Source organism: Oncorhynchus kisutch, linkage group LG27, assembly GCF_002021735.2.
Source record: "Oncorhynchus kisutch isolate 150728-3 linkage group LG27, Okis_V2, whole genome shotgun sequence".
NCBI lineage: Eukaryota > Metazoa > Chordata > Actinopteri > Salmoniformes > Salmonidae > Oncorhynchus > Oncorhynchus kisutch.
Window position 1 is genome coordinate 14,442,831 of NC_034200.2, and position 23,080 is coordinate 14,465,910.

Consider the following 23,080-nt stretch of genomic DNA (forward strand, 5'->3'; position numbering starts at 1 on the left):
TCAGGCATAATTGACCTGGATACCAACCCAACAACAAGTAATGCCAGGTGTACTACACGACTTTCAAAATTAGAACATTGTTGAGCCTCACATTAAACGACTGTCTTCCCTGTATATTTGTTGTCTTGCCAACTTAGTGGTTCGCACACTAAACGATGTGGCAATGACAAGTTTTGAGAACGGTGATCAGCAATAGCCAATGATAGCTCGCCAGAGAAGAAGCCAGTGAGATGATGACGTTATATTGCATCACCCAGAATGTGTAGACTCTCAAGCAGGAGCGATGACTACTAATAGTATGCGTTTATACTTGCCTTTAACCAAAGCCAAAGTGTCTCATCATTACAGCTCTGAAGTTCCCAAGTAATGTTATTCCGTTCAAAATGTATTGGCTAGATATTTCAACTGTATGGCAAGCATGAATGTCTGACTGAAAACATTTATGAGACTGCACCATTATGTGTGCAAGACAAAAAATGTCAGGAAGGACGGTTGTTTAATGTGAGAGGCTCTGTCATGCCTGCTCCCGCTCTCCCTCTCTGGCACTCGAGGGCACCAGGCTGCCCTTCATTACGCACACCTGTCACCATAATTACGTGCATTAGCGCTCACTGGACTCCTTCACTTTGTTGATTGCCTTCCCCATTTCTGTCTGCTCCACCGTTTGTTCCCTGCGTCTGCATTAATGTCGTTATGTGTTCATGTCACGACGCTGTCCTGTCCTATTACTTGTCCGTTGCTATTAAATGTTCACTCCCTGCACCTGCTTCTCATCTGTACCAGCGTCGATCCTTATGTTTGGATTTTGAAAGTTGTGTACATCCGGCATAAGTCTTGAAGTGATTTAAAATGTAAAACTTGAAGTCTTCAATAAGCCTACAGGCTCTCATAACCATTGTCCCCTTAGGAAATAAAAACCCGGAGGAAATATCAGATCCTCCAGACGGATAGAACCGTGCTCTAAAAGGGCCACATTAAACACAACGATTGGCCATTAGGAGACATTAAGCAGATGAAGAGTATCCTACCAGTCTGAAACATTAAAATGCAAAGCCCTAAACAACAAAAAAAACTAAACAACTGCACAACAATACTGGTTGCACCATATACAACAGCTTGTATGAAGACAAAGAATGGATAATGACTGCTGGATGTGTTAGCTGAAGTGGAAACGATAGTATTATGTGTTCCTAATCCATAGTGATGGTAGTTATAATGAGACAGAAGACAGAGATTAACCAGGAAGGGACAGACATTGATATGTAGTCACTACAGCCACATGGAGGGAGATGATTGGTCCATTCCGTCATGAAGACTTGAAGGGGGAATGTAATTGGGTGGCTCTTAGCTTGTGGCATACATGCAGCATACCCAGACAGACATACGGTACGCTACCCGCTGCTCTTGAGAGGAAACAAACGTTTGGAAGCCGGGGGCGACCCCAAAGCCCAGCTGGTGGGGGAAAGGAGGCTCTGACTGTGTGTGAATCTGAACCTTTACTCCGGCCTCATAGGACGTCTCATCTGGGGGAGGGACCAGTAAACACATCACCAACTAACAGAGAGCAGTAACAGTGATGCATTAACGAATAGGACAACATCTGTCAAAGCCCTTGGTTTGGACCCCGAATATAAGCAGTCAGCCAGCCATCCAGCCTATTGGTGTTCATCTTACTGAGCCCCAAAACAGCTGTGCCCAGATTTGAGGACACCAGCCCAAATTAGTTCAGAAACTGTGATTTCTTGTCATTCAGCCATCTTGCAATAATTGATCATACCCGCTCAAAGCTTGATTGGTGGACGTGCTTGTAAACATATTGCTCCAAATTTCAACACCAAGTGATTCTATGTTTTGTTGGTATATAATGAATGTGTCCTTTAACGACTGTTTTTTTAGGTCAGACTTGTCTTCCACTGAGATTGTGAGAGGGTTACATGTTTGTATCATGTGGTTGTAGTGAGGTAGATATGGGCGGTTCTGGTGAAGGGACGTATGATAAGATGTATTCATCAGTTCCTCTGAAAAGGGTTTGAAAAGCTATAAAGAGTCGAAGGATATGGGGTTAAAAAATGTATCAATCAATTTGGATTTGATTTGAGATGGTGATACTAGTATGATAGTTGAATCCGTCCAGATTTATATGGTACAATAATCAATTCAGTACAATTAATGTCAATGAATTGCTCTAGTCATTAGAGGAGATTAATTTGCTGTATATACAACAGCTATTTTACAATGAAAGTCAGTTGAATTCAAAGTTGTTTGGATTGTGGTGTCCAATTGTCTGTTTTAGAGATGCACTTAAGCAATAATCTCATGTTATTCTTTTGAATGTGGAGGAGAGGGGTTTTGAAGAGCCCCTTGATAGAAAATATCCTTTGGGATAAAATAACTTGTTGAATAACTTGTAGGTCAAGGTGTAATTTTCATGTATTCAAATATTTTTCTGGTCATTATTTATAATCCGGATAGTTACATTTTGTAACTCAGTCAGCAGGAAAAGCTATACAAACCCCGAACCCTGAATTTTCACTAACCTCTGAAGAGAAACTAAGTTGTGACTTGAGTATCTTCAATGAGTGTATAAAACATGACATTGAGACTCCGATGACACTTTTTTGAGGTCCTTCACAATAAAGTGGTTGCCAAAGGAAATATCTGTCAATAGATCACAGCTGTATTTCATCTTCCTGTCACTGTTTCAAGTTATAATCGCAGGACTTCATAAGCTGCAGGCTGAGTGGCATGTTATTGCAATAGGTTTGATAGTGTGTTGTTGGGGCAAAATGGTCCGTTGCAGTCTAATGCTATGTAAATGCTTTCGTTGAATAATACTATATGTCCTATATCACTGGTAATTTTCCACAAATGTCCAGTACCCTCTTCATACACTGCACAAAATAGTGATTTGTTACTGTCTCCTTGTCTAAAGGCCCAGCAAAGGCTGAATTCTTGTTATATCTATTTAGGCTCTAAAGATCTTTATCACTCCCCAATCTTAGACACATAGGCTGTGAAAACTGGTTAGAACCTGTTCTTGTTTGTACGACGCTTTAAGAAATTGGAGCCAAGTACCCCTTATCTCTCATGTAAGCTTGCCTCCCCTAGGAAGGGTAAACAGCTCTTTGTGTAGATTAAGTATAATTCATCAGCAATAGTTCAGTTCCTCTCCAGTTTCATCCGGAGTGTGAGCTTCCCTGCAGTTGCTTGAATAAACTCTTATAAACAGAATAATGAGCTCTGCCTGTTCCTTGGAACGAGTTTTCCTCAACAGTGTGATGCTACAGTATTTTTTTTCTCATATTAAAATGATTACTCATTTTCATGACATGTTTTGATTTGGTTGGGGTTTTAATGTGAAAATCAATGTGGGTATTATGGGCATACCTCCCTGTTCTATTAATGAAGTCCAAGGAATTTTTGGGAGCATACCCCGAACATTATTACTTCTCTCTCTCTCCACTGATTACAGGGAAAAGACTCTGCTGAGAGGGTATGTTAATGACCCATAGCATTAGCCAATTAGCTATTTGAGATTCAGGATTATCATTTTTTTTTAAGTCTACAAGGCTCCATTATTTTAATGTTTGATCAAGGAAATTGATGTTTGACATTCACTGGCATAATCTGGAATCTGTGTACTGTACAGTGTGACAAGGGTGCTGTTATCCTGCCCTGTGGTTACAGTTAGTGACAGGCAGGACAGTGAAATAGATGACCTAAGGATTTGAAAAAAAGGATGGCCATTGCGACCACGAGGAAAGCGGAGTTCTCGGCACGTTTCAGTTCAGTTCGGTATGAAAATGACACTCGAGGTCCTAATATTGCCTTATTTTAATATTCGTATCTGACAACTGGCTGATGCCTACTAGGGAATATTGCTCCATTTTGACTGGTCACAGGGCCAATCAGATATAGGCTAATTTATAGGACGGTGTTTACAGGCACTGTAGCCTATAGCCTAAAGTATTTTTTCAGCTCTAATTTCAATATCATCTGAAATGTATCCACACAAGGTAAATGAAATCCTTAGAACATCTGTTTGATACGCTGTACCAGATATGCTCAATTATCCGTGATTTGTATTTCTACTGAGTGGAGTTGATTTAAGCGAGAGAGCTTCTGAAGACGTGTCATTTCTGCTGAATGCGTGCTACTCTTGGGAGCCAATTCTGACTACACTTTAATCACGGCCAGTAATTCAAGCTTAGTCATTTTTTTGCCCTCTCTTGCAAAGCCACGGTGATTGTGCTACATTGTTTTTTTTGTTACACCGGAAAATGTAAAGTTCACACTGAAATGGTTTTCCTTCTTACAAAAAAAGTTAACAACGGCTTGCTATGGTTCTACGCATTTTGTGAAAGGCAAACCAAAGTCTTCCGAATGTTATTGTTTCTCTCTACACAGTGTTATTACGCATCACTGAATCCAATTTATGCAGCATCCAGCGATATTATACTACTTTTCTCCCATCCTAAGTGGGATCAGTCATTGCCAGCAACATTATATGGAAAATGTACTTTTGAGCTGTCGGAGATGTGTGGGGTACTTTAGCTCTGGCCCACCGATAGCAGTGTAAATAAGTGTATAGACAGTGTCTGCTTGGTACATCCAATCCGTCTTTCCCTCTGTATCCATTGTTGGATACATAGTGGGTAGTGAATACCACATTGTTACTACATCAGTTCAGAGTCATTAGACTGTTTTTTTTTGTCCAGGATTAGCTAATGCCCTGGCTGCATGTTATTCCATGCATGAATGGTAAACACAACTGATTTTGCTCCAGGCTCTGAGACACAGTAGGTATAGCCAATGACAAGACGGGGAAGAAGGGTTGGAGGTTTGGATAAAAACACGGACAAAAAGCAGAGCGAGAGGAGGAAGGAAGGAAGGAAGGAAGGGAGGGAGGGAGGGAGGAAGGGAGGGAGGGAGGGAAAGGTGTTTGTGCGAGAGGCTGAGCATTAGGTACCAGTTGCTGCTGACATGACACAAAAGTTTGAAAACCAGGGGCCACACCAAATCCCAGCTGGTCAATGAAAGGAGGCTCGTCCTGGCTGTGGATCTGAACCTTGATGCCTGCTTCGTACGAGGTCTCGTCTGTGGATACATACAGCAGGCCAGAGAATGTAACAACAGAAACCTCTGCTCCTCTCCTTAACCGGAGTGAAGGCATTAAGTGGTGTGTTGGGAATGGGATGTTTTTTTACTGGATATCGGTTGTTGTGGTAAAGCCAATGTTGAAATGCACTGTTAAGAAGGAACCCTTTTTCCCAAGATGGAGACATTAAATGTTGTGTTGGATAAGTGTTTGAACAGCATCATCTGTTGTTGTAATACTGTCCAGGTGAAATGCTGTGCTAGGAAGGCACCTTGAATGCATGTCAGTTGGCTGGTTGATTTTCAAAGTTCATTCTACCATGGCCCAAAATCCAGTCATTACTGCATTAAAATGGACAGATTAGTTATTGTGGGATTCTAACTAAGTTATGTCATATGACTGCGTACTCACCTGTCTCTCCCCAAACAGGTAAATATTCGTCCTGTTGAATGTCTAGCATGATCTCCAGCCCGTTTCCTGTCCCGCCTTTTAACGTCGTCAACAACGGGTTGCCGTCCAAGCCAGAGTTGAAGGTGTAGCATTTCCCATACCGCGTGTAAATCTGCAAGTAGAAGAAGGTAAATGACATTCATTCAACGTAACAACATTGTTTTGACATAGCGAGTAAACAGCACAGTCACTTTGTGTAATGGTTGCTCTCTTGTCTTGCTCTCTGTCAAGACTAATTTACCGCAAGTTGCAGTTGGGGATAGGGTTGCTGGGCAGGTAAGCTTCGGAGGTCATTATCAGAGAAAACACTGAACCAAACAAGATGCTATATAGATTGATGAATTAATAAATAAATGAACACCGGTAACATAGCAACTGGCAATCTTTACCCAGACCCATTTTATATTCCCCCTGAGTAAATTAGATACTTATTTAGGACTTATTTTTTGACTTATTTTCCATTAAAACAGAAAGTTTTTGTTAAGCAATATAGGCAAAGCCCACCCACCTTCTCCCATCCCACCAAGCACTAAATTAAGTTGTTCAAATGCAATTTATATTAGGAAGTGACTTATATTATGGGCCCTAGGAAGCGTGAATTTATGCCATTGCAGCTCAATGGTAACCTAATATTAACTGTTGGCGCACACTATATTTAGCCCGTAGCTGTACCCAACTAGTTTTACTGATTCAGAGATGTACGGTGCTGATTTCCCAGTGTAACAGCACCGTGTTCTTTTGGCACCCCTCACAAGTTACATTGACGTTTCGTGTATTTTTTTTCTTCAATTTGACAAATTCCCCCCGAGATGGGCAACTTTCCTCTCATGTCTGCCAACAGAGCAGAAGTTAGCCTTAGGAGCTTCTTATAATGCTGCATATGGCTTTTCATAACTGACACTCATGGCTGGTGAGCTATAACTAAAAACTAAAAAGTTAAAATAGGTAAAGGCAATAAGGCCTTTGAATTCTAGGTCCATTTGGCTGCGTAAGTGATTTCATTTCACAGAGGTGAAATTGATTGGCCATGGAGTGCTCTGAGGGTTTTTATCTACACTAAGCATGTACTGTATGTCATACAGTTATCCTTCACGTGTATCTTAGTAACCACAGGAAATGAAAAGTGATTTAGCACAAAGGTATAGGCATATACAGTGTACACACAGATGCCGGGTCTTAATTAGACATGTATGTAACAGCAAAATGATCCTGCAACAACAGGATTTGAATGTTTAGTCCATAATGTTGCTTGATCGGTGGTTAGGCTAGTTGCTGGCCAAAAGTAAGCTACATGAAAAGTGCAATGCTGTTAATAAGTATGGGTTTTCAGTTCATTTATGTAAATCACAAAGCTGGTGCAGGAAACTTCTCAGCAACAAAAGAGTGATCAAATGAAGACCCTACATCTGTCCACATGGACATGTTGTACATCCAAGATCATGGGATGAGACTTGCTTGCCTCTCTTGTTTTGCTATTTCAACTACCGTGTACAAGGTACACCCGTTTGTCAGGAGAATTGTGTCTCATCTAACTAATAAGGCCTTACGATGGATAAGGTCACCACTCATTTTACACTGCCAAATCCCATTTGGTTTGAGCTGGGGCGTAATATGTCAGTATTTAATAGCCACTGGCAGACATGAGCATGGTCTAGACAAGCCCTGTTGCTGGAATAATCACCATTGCTGTTCCTGGCTCAATGCTCTGGTCCCACAGCTATACATTTGAAGAGAAACAGGAAACCCATAGGGAGGAATCCTATGGCGTGGGCAAAAGATTTTCCTTTCAATATCCATTGTGGTGAAAGTTTTTAGAGAGAGGGAATACTCTGATAGCATAACAAAGCCTCTCTCCAGAGATCAGAGTCAGTCTTCCATGTCCCATCTCAGACCCACATGGGCTCAGACAGACATGACAGGGCTTCAGATTCCTCTCCCCTCCTGTCCATAATGAGGCCCTCTGAGCAACTGGCCCCTGCCAGAACCAAAATGTCAGCTGGAATTCTAACGCTTTTAGGTTTAACCTTATAAAAACAGCAGCTCGAATGTAATAAAATCCCTATAACGAGCCTTGCATGCCTCACATTGAAGTACCTAATCGTTGTGGGAAATCTCTGTCAAAAGACGGCACCTGAAGACCAAAGTCTTCCGTTAGATGGAATTTGATATAATCGGAGAAAACTTGAAATGACACACACGATACAAATCTCTGTGTCTGTCAGCTACTTAAAGGGATAGTTCACCCAAATTACAAAATTAAGTATTGGTTTCTTTACTCTGTAAGCAGTCTATGGACAAGGTATGACGGTAATCCAAGCATGGATTGCTGTCATACCTTGTTCATGGACTGCTTACAGGGTAAGGAAACCAATTTCGTAATTGAGGTAAACTCTCTTTAAACACAGGCCCCAAGTTGTCTATTAATATTTTGTCCAATCTTATACTGTTGATAAATTGGTTATGTCTAGCGAGCTTTTGAATGTGACTAACAATGACATTTTCTTTCCATGTCAAATTGAACAGCAATCTGTTTGAAGACTGCTAATAGCTTTGAGGTAAAAAATGATTGAGAGCAACCGACTGCTATAGACTAGTGCAGTCTGGGGCTTATTTTGACTGATGAAGCCAGCCATCTCTCTGGGGAATAAGCTCATGTAATGGACGGACAATAGTGTCAATAGAATGTCCAGATGTTTCATTTGAAATGCTGGAACTGTCATTAGTACTCATTTATAATGTTTGAATTATTGATGCCTTTATTATTCTCCCCTGCTAAGAGAGAGGGACACAAAGGCGGAGTGATTGTGAATAGCACTTACTGAAGTTCATGTTTCGAGAGGTCATGTGATAGCTTTGAGGGTTGACTTTGTTATACTGTACCACTGTGCTTCGAAAATCAGCCAATATGCAAACAATGCGCAACTGTGATCTATGTTAGGAAAAAAAAGAACCGTATTTCTACCCGATCAATGCCATCCTATAAACTAGGCGTATCTGTATTCTTTTGTATTCTTACAACTCACTGAACAACTATTATGTTGTATAAGCAAAACAAAAAGAAAAGGACAAGGTCAAGACAAATCCATCTGACACCATACCGGTGGCTAAGCCTTAAAACGTCAGTGTCTTCAATCCTGCCCAGAGAATATCCGCTAGAGTGAATATCATTCAAACACACCATTGAATGAATTATTAATACCTTGTACACAAAACGGACATCAGCAACCCCACACAGACGTCTTTCGTGATATCTCTAGGCTATATTACTTTACATACAGTGGTGAAGTTCTGGTGAGTACAGTTTTCCCCCCGGAACCTGCATTCCAGCAACATGTCCTCCAGTTGGTGGCCCAGCCTGCCAATCATCTCGGTGGTGTTGACATGGTAACGAGGAGGCGGGGTGTAGCCGTTGAAGTCCAGCAGGCTGAGAAGGTTGTACTTGTGGTTGTCCCTCAGAAGTGCCAGGCTCTTCTCCAAAACCGAGTGGTTCTGGTGCATCAGGTCCATCCAGTAACCACAGTGGTACAGGTCAACCTTGGTCAGACTGGACACCCGGAACAGGTTGTGGTTGCAGAAGGTCACTGCCGGGAAGGACATGTTGTGAGTCCACTCCATCTTAATCCTGGTGACGGCCGGGTAGGACATCAGGTAGAGGATGCGGTTCCAAGACCAGGTGAACAAGAGACTCACACACACGAAGAAGGCCAGGAGCCAAAGGATCCGTTGGGTCAGGGTCTTGTCTGGGGAGAAGACGTACATCAGCCCGTGGACTTTTGTCCTCCTCATGAAAGCTACGGTGATCTCCATCCATGATTGTTTGAGCATGCTCGTCCTCCTCTTTCCTGTTTTGTTCTGGATAGTGGTCTCCTGGGCATCGTTAGGTAGAGACCCAGGGCTGATTGATTCTGATGTGGGGGCAGTTACCATAATGATCTCTGTTCCAAGGCTACACATACGGTTCAAGACCAAAGGCAGTCTTTTTAGTCAAGCTTCGGGCTATTCATTTTACATACAGAAATCATGATGGGTTTTCTGGTTGAATTGGTGTCAAAAATCCCAGGCAAAACATAAAAATAATATCCTTTCTGATGCTCCAGATACACACAGCTGTCCAGTACTCAGGCTTGAATAGTCTTTGCAAACCAAACAAACAAAAAGGCACGTACTGTATTTGACTTTTTAGGGATATACATCACCATTGATTTACATCACAATTTAATAAAAAAATGACGCATTAATTTCTCGATCGACAGAATTCCTCTCTTTATTATCCAACACTAGTCTCTCATCAACAGATGAACGGGTGTGATAATAACATGTTGCAGGTGCAGGGGTCTAGTTCAATTCCTGAAGCAATCAGTCACTTAGGAAATCTGTAAAGACATACCCTGTTGCTCAGATGTTGTTTCACTCTTTCTCCTCATCACCTTCTTCTTCATATCTGCAATGCTGCTCCCAGTTTCCAGTGAATTGTGCCTTTTGTGCAGAAGCTGCCTAGAAAGCTCTCAACTCCTCCCTCCTGCTCAGCTGGAGGAGATACTTTTGGTCTTTGGACCAAAGCAGGAATATAAAGCTATTTCCCCTCCTCACTCTCTTCTCTCTACAGTCGAATGGGAATGAGGGGGAGCCAGTGAGTGAAATTGCTTCCCTCCAGTGATGGAATAGGCACTCCAATAATGGCAAAAATGGGGGGTGGGTAAGGCGACGGGTATTTCCACCACTCACGCATAAATATTAAGAGTGCTCCAGAATGAAATCCGGCAAAAAGTCCTAATGCAACAAAGAAGGGCTGATTCCATCCACTGATATCTACACTCTGCTAGTGCCGCAAAAGTAGCCGTTTTTTTCTCTCCACGTGATCGATTAAAAACGGTATTATTGATAAAACCAGGGAACAGCAATCCAGATACTAGCCAATGGGCAAGACCTCACATGACACCCTCAGAATTCTATTTGAAAATCAAATGTATTCCAGTAATCCGGCAATATCAAATGTCACTTTGACCACTTGTTTGTGGTTCTTCGGGTCTTAGACAGTTCTACATGTTAGTTTCACAACAAACAAAAAAAGGTGCAATGAAGCACAGGGAGCTTTGACGCAATTAACAGATATGAAGCACCGTTCTGTTGATTTGTTCGGACAGCCTCTCAAGAGCCTCAAGAACCAGCTAGGCAGAGGAAATTGGACCCAAGAGTATTGAGATCCATGTCAGCACAGCACTCTTGCAAGTGCGGTACAGGTTTTTTCCCCACTGGAGTATAATAGACATAATATACTGCTAATTGGAAAAAGTCCTACAGTAATTGTAGCAGATACTTATTGAGGCTCAAAACAGATGTTCAAAGACTACCCAGGCAGTCACCTGTATCTAGTAAGCAGTGGAGGCTGCTGAGGGGAGAACGGATCATAATAATGGCTGGAACGGAGGAAATGGAATGGCATCAAACACATCAATCACATGGCATTGAAACCATGTGATAGATGCATTTGATACCATTCCGCTCCAGCCATTACCATGAGCCCGTCCTCCCTAATTAAGGTGCCACCAACCTCCTGTGCTAGCATGTCACACCTTTGTTACTGCAATGTTGCAAACTTATTTTAAATAATTTTCAAATCAATTTTAGGGTACAGCATATATTCCTCAGATTCAGCCTACTTCTGTGCCTTTTTTCCTACTAATTCCCCTTGGAACCAGGTGTCTGTCTGTGTTTGTAATGTTGAGCATCCCAGTGATGAGTGTAATGCTACAATAATGTGCCATAAGTGGTCCAGGAATGTCAAAAGCATCCATAAAACTCTCAAAGATACTCTGATATTCATAAACTGGCATGACACATTCTTTAAACCATGCGCTTCGTGGTGTCCCCAAATCTCATTCAAGCAAAATGGCTGCATCAATACATAGTCCTGAATATTAAACAGGATATGATAGAGTCTCTCCTGTTGAGGACAGCCTCTCATTGACTAGATGTAGAATAGTAAATGTAAATCCATCTCATCACAGATAACTTAACAATTGTAGCAGATTGGCAACTTTTCAACTACTTACTACTTTTCTGCTACCTCGCAACTACTTAGCATGTTAGCTAGCCCTAACCCTAACCCTTTTGGCTAACCCTTCCCCAACCCTAAACTCAACTCTAACCCCTAGCCTACCTAACATTAGCCAGCTAGCTAACGTTAGCCACCTAGCTAAAATTCGTAACATATATATATTTTTGCAAATTTGTAACATATTATACGAATTGTAAGTCATAACATATACAAAACAGGTGATGGACAACCACAGATTAATACACACCATAGAAACATAACATATCATACTAAATGGAGTGTCTCGGATTTACGTACAGAATAATATAAAATGCTCTGAGACCAGGTTGTTTTAGGAGGGAAAGAGTAGGTGAAGAGTTGACTCGCATTTGAGGGCTCACAATAAGCATTTTCGAGAGCTATAAAACCATATTTGATATGAAGCATTGCCTAAATCTTTGGCTTCAATTACCTTTTGCTTGCACAGTCCAATTGAGTTCTTAACGAACACCATGTCTTATCTGGTCATTAAACGCCTTCCTGTGGGGTCTTGTCAAACCAGCCTTTTAATTATGCTTTCCCTCTCCCCATTAGTTTTGCTACATAAAGAACACTTCAATCTACAACAAGGCCAGATTTAAAACAGTTTTGCTTTGATGATTTTGTCTACAAACAAGTTGAATGAAAAATGAATAGAATGAAAAGATCTTTGGAATGAAGGTTGACTACTGACTATCTCTCTGCGTCTAATGAAGCTGGAGCTGGAGCCTATATCTGAATTTGAATTTGAATGAATTTAAACCTCTGGTGCTGAAATGGAACACAAGTACATTTTGTGCTTGTTGCCATGCCCCTTTTGGTTGAAGTACCTTGCTAAATAATGGGGCACAATGGTTCAAAATCAGTTCACTAACTATGGTAGGTTCTGTACATGCAATCCTTAACAAATCATTTTGTTAACCACTTACAGTAGTTACAATGGCTGTCTATGAATTATTAATCATTCAGAGGAATAAAATAACACAAAAGTGATATACATTTAGCATTACTACTGTAGTTCATTTCGCATTAATAATGTGCTTTAGTCTTGATTTTAAAGTAAACAAATTAATTACCTTTGCAATACCGCCTCTATAAGAGTTATTGCTGACCATTTCTGCCTGCTTATCGATCAACCATCCGCATTGATTTACAGCCCACTCTATTTCTTTGGGAACCTGTGATGTCTCCGGAATATTTAACCAGGGAAGTTAATTGCTAAAGCCCATTTGTTCCAAAAGCCTATTGTGGCCATGCAGGTCCAGAGGTCCATAGAGCTTTACTTGGTTTTCTAAAATCTCCCTAGTCAGCATCTTGAGACCAAAGGACAATTTACAGCTTCCATTAGGAACCTCCTACCAGAGGTCACGTTGTGGCCATGCATGATAATCATAATTGCTACCACCCCCCAATATGGACCTTCCCTAGGGTCCTCTTACTTTACCACCACTTCTTTCCATCCACTTTCTCCTCGCTCTCTTTCTTTCTGTCTCTCTTTACAGGCTGTTAATGTAAACGCCTGATATAAGGCATTTAATAAACTGGGTTGTTCGAGCCCTGAATGCTGATTGGCTGACAGCCACGGGTATGACAAAACATTTATATTTACTGCTCTAATGACTTTGGTAACCAGTTTATCATAGCAATGAGGCACCCCGGGGGTTTGTGGTATTAAGGCCATTATACCACGGCTAAGGGCTGTATCCAGGCACTCTGCGTTGCGTCGCGCATAAGAACAGTCCTAAGCCATGCTATATTGGCCATATACCACACCTCCTCTGACCTTATTGCTTAAGTAACCACCTGGAAAATGGTACAGAACAGGGATTGATGGAGATGTGCTGTTGAGACACTTTACTCCTCTTTGAGCTAAAATTAATATATCCAAGCTTGTGCTTCACTATCCAAGTTGTATCAATTTTAAAGTACATTTTCACACATGGTCCCAGCACACTTTACAAAGAGAAGGATTCAATCAAGTTAAACTATTCCACACTCACCTGACATTCCAACATTCACACTTATCTTATCATTGCTGTCTATCACCAGATCTTTCAATTACTTTTCTCCACTGACGAGGCTTGGGCTGAGACAGACGGTTGTTCATTTCACACAGCTCAGCCCAACATACTAAGGCAAGCCAATTCTTAATTTTTTATTTCACCTTTATTTAACCAGGTAGGCAAGTTGAGAACAAGTTCTCATTTACAATTGCGACCTGGCCAAGATAAAGCAAAGCAGTTCGACACATACAACGACACAGTTACACATGGAGTAAAACAAACATACAGTCAATAGTACAGTATAAACAAGTCTATATACGATGTGAGAAAATGAGGTGAGATAAGGGAGGTAAAGGTGGTGGCAAAGTAAATACAATATAGCAAGTAAAACACTGGAATGGTAGATTTGCAGTGGAAGAATGTGCAAAGTAGAAATACAAATAATGGGGTGCAAAGGAGCTAAATAAATTAAATAAATACAGTAGGGAAAGAGGTAGTTGTTTGGGCTAAATTATAGGTGGGCTATGTACAGGTGCAGTAATCTGTGAGCTGCTCTGACAGTTGGTGCTTAAAGCTAGTGAGGGAGATAAGTGTTTCCAGTTTCAGAAATTTTTGTAGTTCGTTTCAGTCATTAATAAGCGAAGTGGCATCTCAAAAATGCGGAACTTAACAGACATTCAATTGGAGTGTCATTTTTCTTTCAAGCTACAAACTCCAAGGATAACTCCCAGTAGCTTGTTTCTGGACAGTTCCAAAAGGATGTTAAAATGATATCTTGGTGAGATTATATTATGACACAGCCTCACTGAGCATATAAATGTCCTCTCACTGTCAACTGTGTTTATTTTCAGCAAACTTAACATATGTAAATATTTGTATGAACATAACACGATTCAACAACTGAGACATAAACTGAACAAGTTACACAGAAATGGAATAATGTGTCCCTGAACAAAGGGGGGGTCAAAATCAAAAGTAACAGTCAGTATCTGGTGTGGCCACCAGCTGCAAGTACTGCAGTGCATCCTCCTCATGGACTGCACCAGATTTGCCAGTTCTTGCTGTGAGATGTTACCCCACTTTTCCACCTGCAAGTTCCCGGACATTTCTGGGGGAAATGGCCCTAGCCCTCACCCTCCAATCCAACAGGTCCCAGATGTGCTCTGGCAGAACACTGACATTCCTGTCTTGCAGGAAATCACGCACAGAACGAGTAGTATGGCTGGTGGCATTGTCATGCTGGAGGGTCATGTCAGGATGAGCCTGCAGGAAGGGTACCACATGAGGGAGGAGGATGTCTTCCCTGTAACGCAAAGCGTTGAGACTGCCTGCCATGACAACAAGCTCAGTCCGAGGATGCTGTGACCCACCGCCCCAGACCATGACGGACCCTCCACCTCCAAATCGATCCCGCTCCAGAGTACAGGCCTTGGTGTAACGATCATTCCTTCAACGATAAACCCGACTCTGACCATCACCCCCGGTGAGACAAAACCACGACTCGTCAATGAAGAGCAATTTTTGCCAGTCCTGCCTTGTCCAGCGACAGGTGGGTTTGTGCCCATAGGCAAAGTTGTTGCCTGTGATGTCTGGTGAGGACCTGCCTTACAGCAAGCCTACAAGCCCTCAGTCCAGCCTCTTTCAGCCTTTTGCGGACAGTCTGAGCACGGATGGACGGATGATGCGTTCCTGGTGTAACTCAGGCAGTTGTGGTTGCCATCCTGTACCTGTCCCGCAGGTGTGATGATCAGATGTACCGATCCTGTGCAGGTGTTGTTACACATGGTCTGCCACTGTGAGGACAATCAGCTGTCCGTTCTGTCTCCCTGTAGCGCTGTCTTAGGCATCTCACAGTACGGACATTGCAATTTATTGCCCTGTACATATTTGCAGTCCTCAAGCCTCCTTGCAGCATGCCTAAGGCACGTTCACGTAGATGAGCAGGGACCCTGGGCATCTTTCTTTTGGTGATATTAAGAGTCAGTAGAAACACTCTTTAGTGTCCTAAGTTTTTATAACTGTGACCTTAATTCCCTACCGTCTGTAAGCTGTTAGTGTCTTAACGACCATTCCACAGGTGCATGTTCATTAATTGTTTATGGTTCATTGAACAAGCATGGGAAACAGTGTTTAAACCCTTTACAATGAAGATCTGTGAAGTTATTTTTACGAATTATCTTTGAAAGACAGGGTCCTGAAAAAGGGACGTTTCTTTTTTGAACTTAGTTTAGATATCCAGACTGTACCATAAAAACAAGTGTGAAAGATTCACATTGTGCTCCCACTCTGCATAACGCATTTTCTTTATCACATTGCAGTTATGGTGAATCTGAAAAACATTTGAACAGCCAACAACTGCTTTCACAAACAATATGAGGAATGTTAATACTCAATTTTTCCCATAACATCAATTTCTGTGTTTTCTCCAGACACCAAATTACTATTGTCTTGACAATTTTATTTTTTTCTCTGTAAGTCATGTGTTAGGAGTATCTAGAAAGTGGATTTGTCAAAGATTGGCCCCAACACTTACTATATTTATGTTGGTACACTCACTTTACGGATGAGACATTAGTTATGTTATGAGATCTTCTCATAGGCAGCGGTGACTTTATTCAGGAATATTACCTGCTCAGGGGCAATAGTTAATGACTTTTCTGCTCTATAAAATTGGAACCGCTGCTGAAAATACATTTCTATGGCCTCAGCGCTTGCACTGTAATTCTTCATAGTGGGTCTAACTATAACGTTCCATTTAATTAAACATTTACACAGTATGCATAATTTGAAGATTTACCATCATCAATGCATGATCAACTGTGCTGGCTGCGGTTAAAAACATCAGCTAAAAAAGACGGAATCCTTAGAGATGAAACACCACTTTACTTTCTTCTACAGCAGCATTTCCAGTGAGATTCCATTACTGCGTTAACACTTTAAAAGTACTTCAACAATCCCTGTGCAATTTTCCTTCTGAGTATTTACCCCTGTGTTGAAGACCCAGAGGATTCATTAAAAGGCCAGAGGAGAAGAGGGGCAGAACATGGTTTGGACTGTATGGAGAGGAGAGAGCTAGCTCCTTCAAGGGCCATTGAGAAGGAACGCGTGTTGCTTCACACATCACCTCCCTGGCTGGCACCAATTAGACACCTCAGAAATACAGAGTGAGGAATAGAGCAAGGGGGAGGGAGGGAAAGAGTATGAGACGGAGGGTGGGGAGATAGGGAGAGGTGTGGAGAATGAAAGAAGAGTTCCACCTGTATGATCAAAAAACAGTTTCTGTGATTATGAAGACAAGCTTCAAGCAGGGTTACAAATCCCAAATCAATAGATTGCCAAAAAACAGTCATGTTGTAAGAAATGATTTAGGACTGATCATTCTTTGATGGTGCACTGTCTGAACCTCAAAAATATTGGAAATGAATCTGCAAACCTACAAAGAAAAACACTCAAATATTGTCCTAGTACCGAGATGTATCAAATTCTAATACAGGACATACAATTAAAAAGGGAGAAGAAAAAGAGTGAAAATGCATCTTGTATGTCAACCCTCTTGGTTTAAAGTAATTCTTGCAGATTGCGACTCTCGCCTCTTTTGTCAAGGGTGACATCTTGTGGCTTGTTTCTAGATGAACCTAACCTCTGGCCCAGAGAGGAAGCAGGACAACCACTCTACATTCTACAGATGGAACGCAAAGAAACCAACAATAGATTCACATCAAAGACTAGTTCATGTTGTGGTTTTATTCACATAAAATGTACAGTTAGGGTGAATATTGAACCATCTTCCCTCAGAAATATCAAGGACATTTCAAGGAAGAGATTTCACGTTGTTGGAGATTTTATACACGCTCTAACAACTCCGAAGGTGGAGTGTGTCACATCTGGTAGTGCAAAAGCAAAGAGAATGACAGGGCAGTTCAGCACAAAACAAAATGGTTTATTAACTCAAAAGGTAGCATGGGGAATATTCATGCCCCAAAAGCTTGTTCACAAAAAAAATCTGAAAATACTCTAAATCAACAACTGGCACTTTATGGCAGCAACTGAACGTTAACAAATCACTAGGGAAGATATTATTTTACCCCAGGGCAGAGAGAGCTTCAAACCTTAGGCATTGGGGTGTTGGCTGGTCCAAATGTTTGAAACAGAGCTTCAGTGTGTCCTCCTCCCAACTCTCCCCCCATGTGAATGCCATTGCATCCCTTTGTGCTACTGCTCTAATGGCAGCCAAGTGTTCAAAATGTGTAGCTGCAGTCAATTACGTCTCTGTGGAGAGCTGCCACACCTTGTAATGAGTCATGTAGCCACCAGGTGGGGCCAAAAGCAGGCCATTCCCACCCTTCCACCCCTTGGGTGCACACAAACAGTACAGAAAAATAATTTCAGACTGTTACTATTTTTAAGATTCAGCTGAAGCTACAGATACAGAGCAGAAAGTATTTGTTAAAATCTTTTCGAAGACTTCATAAAAACTGCCATCTTTTAAAAATCTCCTATTTAGTTATTCAGTGGGGAACTAAATGAAATGCATGAATCAGACTGTAGTCTGGGACCAATGACGTACATATCACACTCTCAGAAAACCGACATGATCTTTTAACTTTCAATTCAAAATGATTACTATGTTGCTCTCAAATCTAAAATGATCTCTCTTCCAGACAGAGAGCGGTAAGAAGAATCCAGAAGTCAGCGGCCAGCAGGATTACTTATTTGTAATCAAAATTGCTGACATCTCCGCCTGAGTGTGTGCTGTTGTATTCCCTGGGCAGACTGAGTCTGAGCCCCATGGCCTGAGCAGAGCCGAAAAGAGGCCGTCTGTATCAATGAATACCAGAAGCTGTTGCCTACACACAGCCTGTTGTTCCCAGGTCCCCGAGCACAGCAGAGCAGGCCGCATCCATCTGAAGGAAACATATCTGTTCTGTCACTCAAAAATGTATAGTCCACAGACCACAGTCACACTTTGAGAGACTCCTCATTCCTTGAATTCTCTCATCCTCTCCAACAGGTCATTCATTTCATGGATCATGCCCTTCTGGTGTGGTAGCGCTGCAGTGCTTTAAAATGTCCCAATGCATTGGGTTTGGGTTGTTCAGAATAAACTTTGTAGGGTTCTTCTTGAGATCGAACTGTTAAAACTATTTTGCACATTCTGCAGAAAATAAAGCGGACTAAGCACTTGCCTTGGGCGTAATATGCTGTAGCTATTTCAAATCCAGTAAGACACAGTTATGATTCTACTCTGCACTTGTAATCACAAAACATGTTCAGGGCCTATTGAAAGTCTACACCCCTTGAAGGTTTTTCATAAAAATGTTGCGTGCCTTAGAGTTTCATGCATTTAAATAAGGATTTGTTTCCACTGATCTACACACTAGCTGACGAGAATTAAAAACACGTCTTACCTTTTCGAAGTTAATAAATCCAATGTGAAATGTGAACTACAGTATCATTAACTAGCATTGAAAAAGTAAATCCATTCTTCTCTAATTAAACATCTCTCCTTATTTTCTGAATTACACTTGTGACATTGTCAGTAGGCTACAGTAACCTATGCAACATTGTCAGTAGGCTACAGTAACCTTGCAACATTGTCAGTAGGCTACAGTAACCTATGCAACATTGTCAGTAGGCTACAGTAACCTATGCAACATTGTCAGTAGGCTACAGTAACCTATGCAACATTGTCAGTAGGCTACCGTAACCTATGCAACATTGTCAGTAGGCTACAGTAACCTATGCAACATTGTCAGTAGGCTACAGTATCCTATGCAACATTGTCAGTAGGCTACAGTAACCTATGCAACATTGTCAGTAGGCTACCGTAACCTATGCAACATTGTCAGTAGGCTACCGTAACCTATGCTTCAGAGGGGAGGGGCAGGTAGCCTACACACACACACACACACACACACCAACGTGCTTCACAGTAGGGATGGTGTTCTTTGGGTGATATGCTTTGTTGGGTTTGCGCCAATTGGAACGCTTTGCATTTAGGCCAAAAGGTTTTACCACATTCTACAGAATCTCCCAAGTGTATTTTTTTTTGCATACTTCAAACGGGATTCAAGGTGAGCTTTCTTGAGTAATGACTTCCTTCTTGCCATCCTACCATTTAAGCCGGATTAGTGGAGTACTCGGCATATTATTGTCACATGCACACTTTGACCAGTCTTGGCCATAAAAGCCTGTAGCGCTTTCAAATTTGCCATTGGACTCTTGGTACAGTGCCTTGCAAAAGTATTCATCCCCCTTGGCTGAATTTCCTATTTTGTTTCATTACAACCTGTAATTTAAATAGATTTTTATTTGGATTTCATATAAACAAAATAGTCCAAATTGGTGAAGTGAAATGAAAAAAATGACTTGTTTTAAAGAAATGTAACTGGAAAGTGGTGTGTGTATATGTATTCACCCTCTTTGTTATGAAGCCCCTAAATAAGATCCGGTGCAACCAATTACCTTCAGAAGTCACATAATTAGTTAAATAAAGTCTACCTGCGTGCAATCTAAGTGTCACATGATCTCAGTATATATACACTTGTTCTGGTAGACCCCTGAGTCTGCAACACCACTAAGCAAGAGGCACCACCTAGCAAGCGACACTATGAAGACCAAGGAGCTCTCCAAACAGGTCAGGGACAAAGTTGGGGAGAAGTACAGATCAGGGTTGGGTTATAAAAAAATATCCATTATTAAAAAATGTAAAGAACATGGCACCACAACAAACCTGCCAAGAGAGGGTCGCCTACCAAAAGTCACAGACCAGGCAAGGAGGACATTAATCAGAGAGGCAACAAAGAGACCAAAGATAACCCTGAAGGTGCTGCAAAGTACCACAGCGGAGATTGGAGTATCTGTCCATGACCACATTAAGCCGTACACTCCATAGAGCTGGGCTTTACAGAGGAGTGGCCAGAGAAAAGTAATTGCTTAAGGAAGAAAATAAGCAAACACATTTGGTGTTCACCAAAAGGCATGTGGGAGACTCCCCAAACATATAGAAGAAGGTACTCTGGTCAGATGAGACTAAAATTGAGCTTTTAGGCCATCAAGGAAAACACTATGTCTGGCGCAAACCCAACACCCCGAGAACACCATCCCCACAGTGAAGCATGGTGGTGGGGATGTTTTCATCAGTAGGGACTGTGAAACTGGTCAGATTTATTTTTATTTTTATATATATGTAATTATTTATTACAAAAAAAACACAAGGAAAGGGATAAGATTAAAGTATTAGAACATGAAGGACAAACAATACATCATCAAGACACTATCAAACATGTATCAGTCTTTCCGCAACAGAGACATCATTATGTGTCAGAGTGCGTGTGCATGATAGTGATATAAAATATATGTCATAGTTTCCTTTTTCATGATCACAATCTTGTGAAGCCTGAACCCTCCAAGATCCCCCCCACAGTTCCCCAATAGCTGTCTCTCAACCATTCGAGACCCCTCCCACAGTCCCCCCCCACCCGTAAAAGAATTACAATTAATTCCATTCCCCACCCTCAAGAACCCCCGAATGCACCAACAACCAAGAGAATGAACTAAAGAGAAAAAAGGAAAAGACAGAAGAAAACAGAAAACAACAATGCAAAAAATAAATAATAATAATAATAATAATACATTTAAAACAAAGGACATGAAGGAAAGATGGATGGCGCTAAATACAAGGAAAATCTTGAGGGAACCTGTTTCAGTCTTCCAGAGATTTGAGACTGGGACAGAGGTTCACCTTCCAGCAGGACAATGACCCTAAGCATACTGCTAAAGGAACACTTGAGTTGTTTAAGGGGAAACACTTAAATGTATTGGAATGGCTTAGTCAAAGCCCAGACCTCAATCCCATTGAGAATCTGTGGTATGACTTAAAGATTGTTGTACACCAGCATAACCCATTCAACTTGAAGGAGCTGGAACAGTTTTGCCTTGAAGAATGGGTAAAAATCCCAGTGGCTACATGTGCCAAGCTTATAGAGACATACCCCAAGAGACTTACATCTGTAATTAGTGCAAAAGGTGGCTCTAACAAAGTATTGACTTTGGGGGGGTGAATAGTTATGCAAGCTCAAGTTTTATGTTTTTCTTGTCTTCTTCTGGTTTGTTTCACAATAACAAAATATTTTGCATCTTCAAAGTAGTAGGCATGTTGTGTAAATCAAATGATAAAACATCCAGCCCTTCCCTCACCATTTTTTATATTCAGGTTGTAAGGCAACAAAATAGGAAAAATGCCAAGGGGGTGAATACTTTTGCAAGCCACTGTAGCTTCCGTGATCAGGATCCTACTTGCTTGGTCATCAAATTTGGGGGAACGCCTGATTAAGGCAGGGTTTTGATGGTGCCATCAACTTTCCACTTCTTAATAATCGTCTTGACTGTGCTCCAAGGGATATTCAAGGCATTTTAAATATTTTATACCCATCCCCTGATCTGTGCCTTATCCAACCAAGCTATTTAAATTGAGCTATTTTATTGATTTTCCAAAATAAATCCAGAACATTTTTCCACTTGGAAGTTGTGTACACCAATGTACATCAATGGGAGAAAAACTATATTAATTCCAGGCTACAAGTCAACAAAATGAGACATTCTATAGGCACTGTATACAGTATATACAGTGGGGCAAAAAAGTATTTAGTCAGCCACCAATTGTGCAAGTTCTCCCACTTGTTGGCAATGACAGAGGTCAAACGTTTTATGTAAGTCTTCACAAGGTTTTCACGCACTGTTGCTGGTATTTTGGCCCATTCCTCCATGCAGATCTCCTCTAGAGCAGGGATGTTTTGGTGCTGTTGCTGGGCAACACGGACTTTCAACTCCCTCCAAAGATTTTCTATGGGGATGAGATCTGGAGACTGGCTAGGCCACTCCAGGACCTTGAAATGCCTCTTACGAAGCCACTCATTCGTTGCCCGGGGGATGTGTTTGGGATCATTGTCATGCTGAAAGACCCAGCCACGTTTCATCTTCAATGCCCTTGCTGATGGAAGGAGGTTTTCACTCAAAATCCCACGATACATGGCCCCATTTATTCTTTCCTTTACACGGATCAGTCGTCCTGGTCCCTTTGCAGAAAAACAGCCCCAAAGCATGATGTTTCCACCCCCATGCTTCACAGTAGGTATGGTGTTCTTTGGATGCAACTCAGCATTCTTTGTCCTCCAAACACGACGAGTTGAGTTTTTACAAAAAAGTTATATTTTGGTTTCATCTGACCATATGACATTCTCCCAATCTTCTTCGGGATCATCCAAATGCTCTCTAGCAAACTTCAGACAGGCCTGGACATGTACTGGCTTAAGCAGGGGGACACGTCTGGCACTGCAGGATTTGAGTCCCTGGCGGTGTAGTGTGTTACTGATGGTAGGCTTTGTTACTTTGGTCCCAGCTCTCTGCAGGTCATTCACTAGGATCCCCCGTGTGGTTCTGGGATTGTTGCTC

The 23,080-nt window shown here is 41.6% G+C and overlaps 1 protein-coding gene and 1 long non-coding RNA gene across 5 annotated transcripts in view; one reads left to right on the forward strand and one right to left on the reverse strand.

The window, feature by feature from the left end:
• LOC109871876 (acid-sensing ion channel 1C) overlaps positions 1 to 23,080 on the reverse strand; it is a 177,673-nt gene that overhangs the window by 11,458 nt on the left and 143,135 nt on the right. For 2 of the 4 annotated variants that reach the window (XM_031806738.1, XM_020462890.2), the window contains exons 2-3: positions 5,510 to 5,660; positions 1,396 to 1,523 (exon numbers count right to left, since the gene is read on the reverse strand). In XM_031806738.1, coding sequence (XP_031662598.1) covers positions 1,396 to 1,523; positions 5,510 to 5,660 — 279 coding nt within the window. Of the gene's footprint in view, positions 1 to 1,395; positions 1,524 to 4,969; positions 5,098 to 5,509; positions 5,661 to 23,080 lie in introns of all 4 variants that reach the window. The other 2 variants (XM_020462891.2, XM_020462889.2) reach the window with 1 other exon arrangement.
• Positions 3,753 to 19,014, forward strand: LOC109871880 (uncharacterized). The gene is made up of 3 exons (XR_002252358.2): positions 3,753 to 4,016; positions 5,528 to 5,676; positions 18,289 to 19,014. It is a non-coding gene; the product is annotated as an uncharacterized LOC109871880 (long non-coding RNA).